The sequence below is a fragment of the Euprymna scolopes genome, chromosome 33 (genome assembly GCF_053919585.1).
Source record: "Euprymna scolopes isolate OS-2025 chromosome 33, ASM5391958v1, whole genome shotgun sequence".
Taxonomy (NCBI): domain Eukaryota; kingdom Metazoa; phylum Mollusca; class Cephalopoda; order Sepiida; family Sepiolidae; genus Euprymna; species Euprymna scolopes.
In genome coordinates this window covers 15,344,505-15,358,039 of record NC_136514.1, presented here as the reverse complement: position 1 = coordinate 15,358,039, position 13,535 = coordinate 15,344,505, and the positions used below count along the sequence as shown (strand labels likewise).

Genomic DNA, 13,535 nt, shown 5'->3' with positions numbered 1-13,535 from the left:
AATGCCCCTCCCTCCCCATTTATGTTTTTCATTTTTCCAGGGTGTCGACGTGTAATTGAACGAAATAAAGCTGCAGATTGTTCCATGGGTTTCGTTTTTAAACTCGAAAAGAAAGTGAGAAAATGAAAGAAAACGAAAGCTCAAAAAATGAATTGTTGGTTCTAATGCAACGCCATCGTTTGAATTCGATGATCGATATCGTAAATACATAAGTGTGAAATATGAGGCTAGAACGTGACATACGGGATTAATGTTTAGCCTTTAATTATCAAAGCCAGTTGCTACTTTTTATGCAGATGCAGAGGAATAGGTGACTAGAAGTCGGCAAACAGTGTCAGATAAACAATTCGAGTACATATGCACTTATGTTACCGTGCTGAAATGACATTAAGAAAGCCATTCTTAACATTTTTTTTTTTTTTACTATTCTGTATTTTCACCCAGCAATTTAATAAAGATATAGTAAAACTTGAATTTAACTCACAAATACTATTAAAGAAAAAAAAAAAGAAAAAAAAAAACGAAAAAAAAAAACGAAAAAAAAAAAAAAAACGCACGGTAACATAAGTGCATAAGCACTAACATTCGTATTGGGTTTGTTTTACAATCCAAAGATTCGAAAAGGTAAAAATCAAATATGGCAAATGCTATCAAAGACAAGATAAATTACTCTTTTACCTAGCTGAGTAGGTATTTAGTGGTTTTACTTAATGTAAAATGTTTATTCGACTTGAAAAACAAGCAATGTCAACCTGTACGCGAGCACAAGAAACAAAAATGACCGCGTAACAAATGCATTGCGGCCATTTTTCCTTGTGCTCGTGTAAATGGTTGACGTTGCTTGTTTTTCAAGCCGAATAAACATTTTTACGTTAAGTCAAACCATTAAATACCTACCCAGCTAGGTAAAAGTAAATTATCTTGTCTTTGGTAACATGTTATGATTTTTTACCGCTTTATCAAATCTCTGGATTCGAAAACAAACCGAAAAAAAATAAAAATATATTACTTTATGAAATATTTATTGATTTCTTTGTTTTAGAAAAAAAAAAAAAAAAAAAAAAAAAAAAAAAAAAAAAATGGTGCTTATGCACTTATTGTTCCGCGCTATTTTTTAATAGTATTTTAAGTTAAATCCAAGTTTTACGATATCTTTATTAAATTATATGAAAGTATAGAATAGTTACAAAAAAAAAAAAAGAAAAAAACACTACTCCCATGTTAATAATAGCTTTCTAAATAATGTTATTTCAACGCGGTACAATAAGTGCATAAGAATCAAAATTGTTCTGGCACTGCTGCGGACTTCGTGTCGCCTATTCATCTGGATCACCAATTAGTCGTTTAACAAATTTACTATTAGTTTGCTATCTGTCTACAGAATTTGAACGTAACTTTTTCTTTAACCCTAACCATAATTTTCATAGTTTGACAAAAAATCAGTTGGTTCGGTTTAAATTTTGTAAACAAAGTATTAATAATGTCTTAATGGCATCAGAAAGCAAAAAGCTTAAAAAAAAAAAAATGAAAAAATAGAAAGCAATAGAAAGTATTTTTCTTTCCCTTAGATACTTTTAACTTCATAAAAAGACAAGTAAATAATGGCCATGAGAAAATAATATTTTTCGTCCGTTTTGACCGCTAAACTTAAAGAAATCAAAATTACTGATCATTAAGAAATTTAATTCTAAATTTATTTTAGATTAAAAACAAAACGTTAATCTATTTTAGATTAACTTTTTAACTTACCGACCAATTTCTTCAAATGAATTTTATTTAAAGAATTATTATATAAAGGTATTTTATTTAATATTTACCGACCTCATGGTTTAAAGAAAATATAACTAAATAAAAATTTAATCAATTTTAATCATTTTTTACGAAAAAAAAAAAAAAATTTAAACTTGAAAATAAAATTAAAATTTTTCCAAAAAATAGAGAAATTTTGTTTATTAAAAATAAAATTTTTCAATTTTTACAAAAAATGTTTTTAGACATTTTCTACGAAAATAAATTTAAAATAAGGAATAAATGTTATGTTTTTTTATGAAAATCTTCAGTTTCATTTGCTAAATGTAAAACGCTGTACACGCGATTAAGACACGTCTTAAGTATATTATCACACACGATTGAGACACGTCGTAATCTTAATGGTATATTTATTAAGATATGAATTATTTTAACGTTTAAAATACTATACTTAAAGCTAGAAGTCGTGATCTAAAGTGTATGTCATATTGCTTAGATTAATGTTATTTTATTATTCATACCGGTTTCATTATTATGGCGGACCTCAACGACCCCCCACCTAATTTTAACCGGTATTCTGCAGTAGGTATTTTTTTACGACCTAATCCAGCCCAGCGTTAGTATAAACACCCCCAAGTTAAGAACGGCTTTCAGCATAAACACACCCAACCTCGAAAACTATACTACATATGAAAAACATTACGGGGGGGGGGAGATTCTCGCTCAGGACCGCCATTATTATTATACAACTAGCCGAGGTTGCCCGGGAGTTTTGTTTTCCTTTTTTTTAATTTAAATGACGTTATCGTTTGGTCATTAATTTAATCAAACTATTATAAAACTATAATAGTGTTATAACGTTTTAATCTTTTAAAAAGTAAGACGTAAATGGTTTGTAAAACTTTCAAGTCATTAGGATTCACTAAAAATTAAAACCAGAAATTACTTTATTCGGCAGTTTAAATGCTTCAAATTTTCTTTAAGAGTCACGAAGTAATTCGCTTTTTCTTTTCAACTTCAAAAAGAAATGGTTGACTTGATTATGAAGTAACTGGGACGCATTCTGGTGGATTTAATTCGTAATTCAATGAAACTTAAATTCATTGTTTAATGGGATTTAAGAGTTTTATTTTACGCTATTTTTTTATTTTTTAATAAATCATTAATTATTAATAATTCTGCAGTTTAATGACAGTGTTATTTATTAGGTAGGATTTGAAAATTAAATTAAATATTTACGATATCTTTTGTTTATTAAATTGGTAGATGAAGGTACAGAATAGTTACAAAACACCATCTTCTCCACATGTTAAGAATGGATTTCTAAATATTTCAGTACGGTCCATATTCTAGATAAGTACACCTCCATCAAAATAAAAATGTAAGTCACGTAGAGACGAGAAACAGGTACATACAAGCAATTTTTTTTTTTTTTTTTTAAATATTACACGTGATAGTGTCCTAGTTTTTAAGTGGGGGAAGTCGATTAAGGTAATGGAGATAAAAAGTTGCGGCGACCCCTTTTAAATTTACTTTTTTTTTCAGAAAAGACAAAAAAAAAAAAGGAGGCGAAAGAGTCGGCCATCAACCGACATTAAGACAATGAAGAGAGGTCAGGTTAAGCGACAACAGAGGGGTCAGTAATAACTGGGGGAAAAAGGACGAATTAAAGACACAAACCTATCATTAATAAATAAAGAATTTAATTATTCATCTTTAAGTGAATATGAATGAAATCACTAGCATTTTATTTTATTTTAATATATTTTTTTTAGAGAAAAGAAATATCGCCTCCATCTTTTATATAAAACTGACACTATTAACAATTATTCACCAACAAGGCTGTCGTTTAAAATAAACACACACAAAAAAAGTTTATTAACCGGATCATTAAACCTACTTTTTAACCATATGGTACATTAATAACTAAAATATGTTTTTAGTTATAAAAAGCAGTTAAAATTGACCTCATATACGAGTAAGAAATAACAAAAAAAAGAAAACATGACTGTCCATTATATATAAAGACTAAAGGCGCCCTTCGGTAGAGTAGTCGCCATCCTGTTCCTTGCGTCGACGATAAATACACGTATACAGTTCACAGACAGGAGACATTCATGGACGCAATCAAGTCTTACCTCGAAATTTCAATTCGTTGCCAGGTTCTAAGATTAGGACCTGCTCGTTCTTAGCCATTTCTTTTCTAGGTATATAAGTATGTAAAAAAAACGGTTATGCGGTATCTCCCACGATCACATCTAAAGAGAAACAGAAAACTTGTGCGGTGCGCATGCGTCCTATCATCCAACGAAAGCGAGGCTAAGTAGTCGCAAGGGGAGATAATCGCTACAACCACAAACGAATTATCTCCCTTGCTGATTAAAACCAAAAAATTACCTATTTACGGAATTTAACCGAACCATTAAAAAATTTAAAAAAAAAAGAAAAAATAGCGTCATTATTGATTAGGAAGTTTAAGTATTTTTTCAAACTTTTCCTCAGTATATTTAATAAAATTGTCGGACCATTTCTTGTGTGTTTGTTTTTCTCCGCCTACATGTGACTTTAGTTTGTTATTATTTTCTGTTGATGGGTTATTAGGGTGCATATACAGATTAGCACTTATGGCGACAATTAAAAGTAAAGAAAATACAGAAAAGTCTGCATGATGTTCGTTATCAGCCACGGAACGAAGATGAACTATTCCAAAAATCACGTAATTTGATCAAGTAATTTTTCCCCCAAAAAATCAAGTTTTACGACTAAGCGAATCGTAATTTTCATCCGCCATGACTAAATTCGATGAAATAAAAAAGGGGAGACAACTCAATCGAAGTTGAGAGGTTAAAAATCAGCCTTATGATTAATGTAGTTTAGTAGTAAAAGCATTAAAAATTGTAAATTTTTATTTTCCTGATCGATTTACGTAATTTTTGGAATATGACATCTTCATTCTTTAACGAGTATGTACATATTACAGAATTTTCTGTATTTTCTTTACTTTTAATGGCCACCATAAGTAGCAATTTGAATAAGCATCATTATTTATTAAGATCCTCAAAAAATCGAATAGGTATTTATGAAATTAAAAAAAAAATCGTTATCAAAATAAATATATTTGTAGATTAATATTCTCATCTTACCCCCCCCCAATGAGATTCTACTCTTATATAGGCGATTACTTGTGAATACACTGAAAACCTTGGCAAAATAATAATAATAAAAAAAATTAATTTCTGCGTAAGTTTCGTGTATAAATTTAACGTAAAATCATTCCTCAATTTCGGTTCATTCTTATTTTTTAGTAGAATTTATTTATCATGGTAAAAAATAATCGGATAGATGCCGTAAATAATACACTAGATTGGTCCAGAAAATGGGGATCAATTTATGTTAAATCTATATGCGAAACTAATCCCCCACTCTAAATTTTGAAATAACATTTTTTTCCTTTTCAATAAGTTTTTCAGTGTGTTGTTACACGTAATCACCTAAAATAAAATAAAATTTCCTTTTTGTATGAAGTGATAGCTGAGGATGTTAATCTACAACACTACAAAATAAAAATAAATATGAAATTAGATCAACAAAAATGCTTTTCGGTTTCATTATAAACAAGTCAGGCATTTTAAAAAAAATTTATAGTTGGGGGGAAAAAAATGAATTACTTCGTAACCCCTCAAAATTTTAAAGGAATTTGGAAGCATTTAAACTGTCGCATGGAAAAATTATTTATGACTTTAAAATTCTGATACTGATCCAGGACCTGGCCCCAAATGATGCCGGCATCTTCCGGTCGTTTATGGTAAGCGACCAGAGAAGTTGCTGATAAAAGCAGACGCGGACACTGCCAGACGATAAATTTAAAACGCTGAAGCAAAACTTTAGCACACTAAAAAAGAAAAAGATATGACATACGTAAGTTTCATTACATGAAAGAAATATTTTTTATTATGTTTAAAAAAAAAAATGTTGGTACTTATTCAGATTGGCACTTATAAAAAAAAATATGAAGAACATTTTTTATCGTGTTGTTTAAAAATCACAAAAATTAGTAGTTTGGGGGGGATTTTTATGGAAAATAAATTTTCCGTTTTTAACCGATGCGTGACAGACGAGGCCATATTTTACTTGAGAACATCATAAGGGGAGGTAATTAGTGATTATTTTGACAGTTTCTTTCCATGTGATTCAGGGTTGTCTGCTCTTGTCCACCGATTTGTTTATCGCTTTTTTCACCCTCATTGAAACAGGGTAAAATTTTATTTTCTTGAATAAAAATAAAACTATTTGATCAAATTACGTGATTTTTGGGGTTTTTTTTTTAAATTTTATCTTCGGCATGTGATTGGTATGTACAGAATACAGACATTTCTGTATTTTCTTTCATTTTAAATGAGTCCCAATCTAAACTCTCAACCCAAAGCTGAAGAGCCGTTTGGGTCGAGAGTTTAGGGTGATTTCTACCATTATCACAGCGTGATCAGCATTCTCAAGTGGGCTATAGGCATTTGTTACACAATCATCGGGAAATAGATCTAGAAGTGAGGCTTGTTGATCTTGTCGATCTGAGAGACGGGTCGAGAACATAACTGCCTGTTATAGAGAATGAGAAGCTATGTGTTATGCTACCAATTGCATCTGTATAAGTCGAGAAACCAAGCCAATTATTGTGTTGAACATTAAAGTCACCAAATACATGTACTTGCGTGCTAGTGGCAAAGGAGAGTGCTGTATCTATGCTGTCAGAGACTTGGTTGATTAGGGTATAGTCCTAAGTCGAGGGAGGCCTGTAGAAAAAATATAAGTAGCTAATGCTATGTTGCAGGTTGTTTAAACCACATGAAAGCCTGGTCTTCTGATTCTATTTTTAATTCTCTGATCAAAGTTAGGGTGTTTCAGATATAGACTCCAAGTCTATGCATATGTCAGTCTGAATCCTTACAGCAAAGTGGGAGATAATCAGGCATGTTAAGTGGTTAGAGGGGATGGAGGGGATGTAGGTTAGTTTCACTTAGTGCCAAGATATCTGGGGAGTTTGTTTGGAGAAATGATTCAACATCGTCTAATTAGTTCTAAGCCCACAGATATTCGTGAATACAAGCCTCAAGGGAGGACGTGAATTGATTTTTCATTTTTGAAACTCTTTATTGTTTAAATTAGCACTTGCTAACTGGTGACCCTTCTATTCTTAATGGTTCATTTATTTCCATTTTTCTATGTATGCACATGTTCTTTATATGAGGTGCCTTTGATAAGTTTCCAGACGTTTTTTGTACAGGCATTTAAAATTGTCATAGACTTTTGAAAATGCAGTATGTTATTGCTACACATCTTATGAGATGACTGACCAATTTTTATGATTTCAGCTTCAAATGAACAACTAAAACAGGAATTGGAATACACCCTACTAAAGCCTGATTATCACAGCTGGTGAATTTCAAAAATGCAATCTGGATGTGAAGACACTTTAGAAGAATGATATGCAATAAAATTCTGTTCTAAAAGTGGAAAAAATGCCACAGAAACGTATGGAATGCTTCAGACTGCTTTTAGACCATCTTGCATGAATTGAGTATCAGTTTGTGAGTAGCATAAGAAATTCCAGGAAGGCAGTGAGGGATGATGAGTTGTGGGAGGAGTAAGGAAGTCAGAGCACCAGAGTTGATTGGCCAAATAAAGAATTTCCTGGATAAGGGCTGTCGTGTGTCTATAGAGACAATAAGTGCACGGTTTGATGTCAGTGTGGGAACTGTATACAGAATTATTCATGAGGAACTGAAGGTGTGGAAGATTTGCGTGAATGCATCAGTCTACAACTCCATCCTTGTCACAGACTATTTGACCAAGAGGGGCATTAAGACAGTTCCCCACCTTCCCTATAGTCCAGACCTTACTCCTTGTGACTTTTGGTTATTCCCTAAGCTCAAGGAAAACGTTAGAGATTATCATTATGAGACAATTGAGTAGATGAAAGAGGCTGTGATGAGGATCAGTGACATGTTCACACAAGCGGTCTTCCATGGAGCTTTCCAGAAATTGTTGGAACGGTACAAGTGTATTGCAGTTGAAGGAGATTACTTTAAAGGGGACTAGAGTTTCATCTTTGTACTATCAATAAAATCTGGAAACTTATTGAAGGAATCTCGTATATTCTTGCAAAAAACAATAACTTTCATCCACTATATTAAATGTCAGTTGGTTCTTGGCAATACATAGATGCTATCGTCGTCTAAAGATGGCCTCTACCAAGACCAGGGACTATGTCAGCACAGAAAGTTCTCACATTAATAAAACACAAGATCCCTTATATGTTTTTCTTATCTATACATAGCTTTTATTAGTACTCATTGAATTATTTTTTATTTAATATTTTCGAATATTTATTGAAATCAAACTTAAAATAAAGTGAAGCAAAATATTTTAAATCCTATTAAAAAAAAATGAAACATGCCAATATTTTGAACTCGCAAGTTGCCCGGTCATAAAATATGCATAAATAACTTTGTGGCCTGGTGGGAGATGTCCTTTTCTCTTCGCTGCAACCTCTGTCTCACAGAAGAGATGTTGAGAGTTTGTCTCTGCTTTATCGATATTTTCATGGAAAGTGTTCAACTGAGCTTCAATCTATGATCCCCCCTCGCTAAACTTTCACAAGAAACACTAGACTAGCTGAAAACATTATCAATAGTTTTCCCCACTCTTTATCTGTACCTAAACCTAAACATAGATTCCATGATCAAAGCTTCTTTCTTAGAACTGCACGCCTGTGGAATTGTCTTCCGTTTTCCTGCTTTCCAGCTGTCTATAATATGGTTGTCTTCAAGTCCAACGTGAACAAATTTATGATGAGCCGTTCCACTTAAGTTAACAAATTTACCGAACTTCCATTACTATCGATTACTATATTGTCCTTTTGACTACTCTACACTCTTTAACCCTTATCCTTGAGTGGCCTATCGGCCTTGATAAGTGGTGACGTTTATGTAAAAAAAAAAAAAAAAAAAATATTATATTTTAATTCAAGCAGATTTCTTATTTATTTATTGATCATTATCCAATATATAGTAATGATTTTAAAAGTTATAAAAAATATGACTCGGGTACCATTCGCTAGAATCGAAACCAGAATGTTTAGCGCTCCAGCCTTTGTCATTACAGTCTGAGCTACTGACAGTTTGATATGAAAGGTTAAAAAGTAAGCAGACTTTGAACTTTGAATGCTTAATTTTGCTCATGTGCAAAAGAACAGCAGAAGTAATGTTTTATTCAACTTACCCTGCCAAGATCAACTGTTTTGTTTTCAGTTTTAACTTCTTAGCATCAATTTTTGCTGGCTAAAAACCAAATCGAAAGTGTGCTACAGTCCCAAATACCCTATATATCAAATTTCAACTCTGTAGACCAAATATTCAGAAAGGAGTTTGGTGGGGACTTTTTGCATACACATCAAGATCACTTATATATATATATATATATATATATATATATATATATATACATACTAGCATTTCAGACCAGCGTTGCCCGGGTGTTTGGAGGTGTATGCTGAGCAAAAAAAACAAAAAACAAAAAAACGGTCAATTTTTTTAACTTTGATCCCTACTATGACCCCTTAAAATTTATTGTTTTGGGCTCAAATCAAGTTATTAAGTTAGATCCATGTCTAAGGAACCTATATCTAAAATTTCAAGTGCGTAGACCCAAAATTGTCAGAGGAGTTTGGAAGAGTTCTCAAAGGTCAAATCGTTGAACTTTGACCCCTTAATCGCCAAATTTCTAGCCAAAAACCGATCACATAGATTTTCCCAAATCTCAGTACCCTGTATATCAAGTTTCGAGTCTGTAGACTAAAAATTGGCAGAGTTATTGCGTAGGGAAATGTACACAAACAGACACACACACAGACACACATACACACACGTTCACTTTTATATATATATAGATATATTTTTATTATTACCGTGTTATCCGCTTAGTTAGACATGTTTCGGTTAGCGAATCGTATCAACGATCCAGTAACTTCATCAGACTTTTACAGAAATTGTTATTATGATTAGAAAAACGATATCAGAGGAAGCACAAAGAAAAAAAAAATTAACTGTTGTCGAATTAGAATTGAGATTCTTCCCTCCCACTTTTTTTTTTGTACTTCCTCTAATATCGTTTTTCTAATCATAATAACCATTTCTGTAAAGTCTGATGAAGTTACTGGATCGTTGATACAATTCGGTAACCGAAACATGTGTAACTAAGCAGATAAAATGGTAATAAAATATATATATTTGTAGTCATCGACATACAGTCCTGTTTTATTGTATCACAACTCATCAGTGCCGCTAGACTAGCACCTCTTCCAAGCCGAGGATTGAACCTAAAACCATCGTGTTGACAGTCAGCAGTTCTCCCACTCAACCACAGAAGCGATGCCCACAAGTAACCTGTCCAAATGTCTATTTAAACAAACATCCGTCCACCACTTTTACATTTTACCACTTAAATATATATATATATATATATATATATATATATATATATATATATATATATATATATATATATATATACTAGCAGGCTGCCTGCCATATGCTTAAATATGATATTTTGATTAATGCAGATTTCGTATTTATTATATTATATTGGACGCAATATATAGTAATGATTTAAAAAGTAAAAAAAGAAATGGCTCATGCGCCACCAATGAGAATCGAAACCAAAATGTTTAGTTTACAATTTACTTTTTCCTTTGACGTTAATGCCTGAGTTATGGAAACATGTTTGCTGCAAGGCTAAAAATTAAAATATGAACCAGTAGCTATTACGTTACGCATGCATATTCGTAATGTTATTGTTCGACCTTCACCTGACAAATTCCATTTCTTTTATTTTCACACTTTTGTACCGATTTTCCCCGGCTAACCCGCAAATATTAAGTTTCGAATACTCTATATATTGGTTTCAAATACTCTATATATTGGTTTCGAATACTCCATATATTAAGTTTCATGTCTATAGACCAAAAACTGACAGACGAGTGTGGTAGGCAAAATTGTTTAAACAAATATATATATGCATACATAAATATATATAGAAGAGGTTTGTGTTTACTATAATCTTTTTATGCAAATATTACGCAAGTATAAATCATGTAGAATATCTGCATGAATATAATTACACATAATAATTAACTAAAGATGAGCATTCCATAAGAAAACTGAAAAAAACTAATAGGGAATTAATTAAAATGAATGTTTAAAAGAATATGCAAATTTGCTAGAGTTTTTGCAGATGAATGCAATTCCACGACTCATATATAACAAAGTTGTATTTTCTTTTTAAATAAATAGAAAAAAATGCTTGCTTTTTTATCTGTTGTACTTGGCCTTCAGGCCAGGATCAAAGTCTCCATGGAGTGAATGCGGTAGTGTGGTAAACGGTGCCAGTAAAAAATAATTTCACAAGTTGTATAGACAATAGAAAGGCCCGGCACCCATCCCTTTCTCCCAATTCCTTGTAGGGCTTCATGCCTGAGTTTCTTGTTTGTGATTTTTTTTTTTATTGTTTTTCAACATTAAATTGTAACTTTTATCGGTAATAAACTATATATACAGGATCAAAGTGTAGTATCTGTTTTGATGCTTCACTTAAGTTGAGTTAATTAGTCTTTGGTCAATGTAGGTGAAACCCTTCATACTGAGACAATTACTATTTGTTTGGATACTGCCAGAGTGCCCCCTTTTTGCCCTTGTTTTAGGGGAGTTGGCTTCCCCTCCCCCCACACACACACATTAAAAACGACCTTGTGTCACATTTGCTTTCGTGGGGAAGCAAATAAATACCTAAATAAATAGAAAAAAGGGTTTTCATATGAATATCAATACACAAAAAAATCCAAATTTGTAGGAGTGTATATATATTGGATTTCATGAATAATCTATTTTTTTCATTAGCGGTGGGTGGGGGGTGAGAGAAGGACTTCTACAGAACAGGATCCATATCAACACGAATGTTTCCAGTTATTTCTGTTTGCGATTTATAAAACAGATAGGAAATGACTAAAACAGTTTATGATTTGAAGGTTGTAAAAAAAATGTAAAAAAGCAAACGACACTAGGCATGCGATATATTTTGCAAAGAACAAGCTCGTAATAAAACCCTCAAATTGCTCTACACGCAACCTCTACAAGGCCACCATTCGCCCATGTATGGAGTATTGTTGTCACATTTGGGCTGGTGCACCTGCTACTAGTCTCTCGCACCTGGACAGGGTTCTAAAGAGAGTCGCCAACCTAATAGGCCCTGAACTGTCATCCAAACTTCAACCAGTCCCATCGATGAAGAGTTGTATCACTGTTCTACAAGTATTTTGATGGTGGATGCTCTGACGGACCCTTGTACCCCCTCAACGTAAATACCCTCGACAAACCCAACAATCAGAAAAAGCCCTACCCTTACACAGTAAAGATCCCTAGATGTAAGAATGCCTTCTATTCTAATAGTTCCTTCCCCAGAACTGCTAGACTCTGGAACTCCCTTCCGAGTTCCTGTTTTCCCAACTGTAATGACAGAAGTTCAAATGTAATGCGAACAGACATCTTGCTGCTAGAATCCCTACATAGTATCCCCGATAGTAGCTCCCTACATCAAAGTGGCACTGTACCTTGTTTGGGGTGAAAATGGAATTAAAAAAAAAAAAAATTGAACTCTTTTGGCTAGGCTTAAGATTTTTAAGTTTTATAAAATTGACCCCTGAAATAAATAAAGTCGATTCACTCATGAATTTTTTCTGTAAGTGATAATCGGAAACATTAAGGCTTCTCCTGTTGCAATATTTTTGATATAATGAGGGTGTGGCATAGATTAAAGAAAGTTGGAACACTGGTGATAGGAACTGACCAATCAAATGGAGTCACGTTCTGCTAGCAACCAATCAGAAACCAGAACGGCTTCATAAAAATATTAAATCTTTCAGCATTCCCGCATATGATTTTTCGTGTCTCACACAAAAAGGAATTTGCTCTCCTTCTGCAGACTTTTACAATCCGACATTTGTATAGATCGACTACCTAATGGAAAAACATATTCTTCATCTTCGTTTTGAATTTTACAATTCAAAGCTTCTCTGATTAACGACTGCCATTTTATTTGGAACAAGATTTTTTCTTGTCTTCTGAAACCAAAAATGGCTTCCAATTCAAAATCTCCTATAGAAGTATTTAAAAGACTGTAAAAAGGTTGTGCTTTGTTTGTGCTGTGATTTAAAATAAAAATAATTTTAAATCATACATAACATTATCTACAACTGTTTTTTATTATGATTCACGGGACAGACCATAAATAGATGAAATGAAAAAAAAACAAAAAAAAAAAAAACAAATGTAAAATACCAAATGACACTAAGCATGCAAATACAAAATCAAATGAATTTTAACTGCTTACGTTTAGGGTTTAAAAAATGCCCCACAAAAAGATAAAGTTTTTAAAACAATAATTAAAAAAATACAACAGAAAAAAGATTTTGATTCAATTACTGGCTAGGAAATGACGGTGACTAAGTGATCAACAAAGCAGACTGGCAACCTTGATGTGCTAAGTTCAAATCCAGTTCGTTCCACAGGAACACTTTCATTTAGGATGTTGGCAACCTTTTAAGAAATAATTCTAACTAGAAAGATATCAGGGAAACGAATGACAACAACAGAATCATCTGATTCACGTGAAACGAATGACTTACTGATTTGAGAAAAATTCTTTAACCCATTCTATACAATAAGGGAAGATGGGTA

The 13,535-nt window shown here is 32.5% G+C and overlaps 1 protein-coding gene across 2 annotated transcripts in view; it reads right to left on the bottom strand.

The window, feature by feature from the left end:
• The window catches only part of LOC145258155 (vesicle-associated membrane protein/synaptobrevin-binding protein-like), a 133,295-nt gene extending 129,169 nt beyond the window's left edge, over window positions 1-4,126 (bottom strand). Inside the window, exon 1 of one of the 2 annotated variants that reach the window (XM_080115946.1) lies at window positions 3,888-4,126. In XM_080115946.1, the coding sequence (XP_079972072.1) occupies window positions 3,888-3,945 (58 nt within the window). In that variant the 5' untranslated portion in view covers window positions 3,946-4,126. The remainder of the gene's footprint in view (window positions 1-3,887) is intronic. The other variant, XM_080115945.1, reaches the window with a different exon arrangement.
• Between the last annotated feature and the right edge of the window lie 9,409 nt (window positions 4,127-13,535).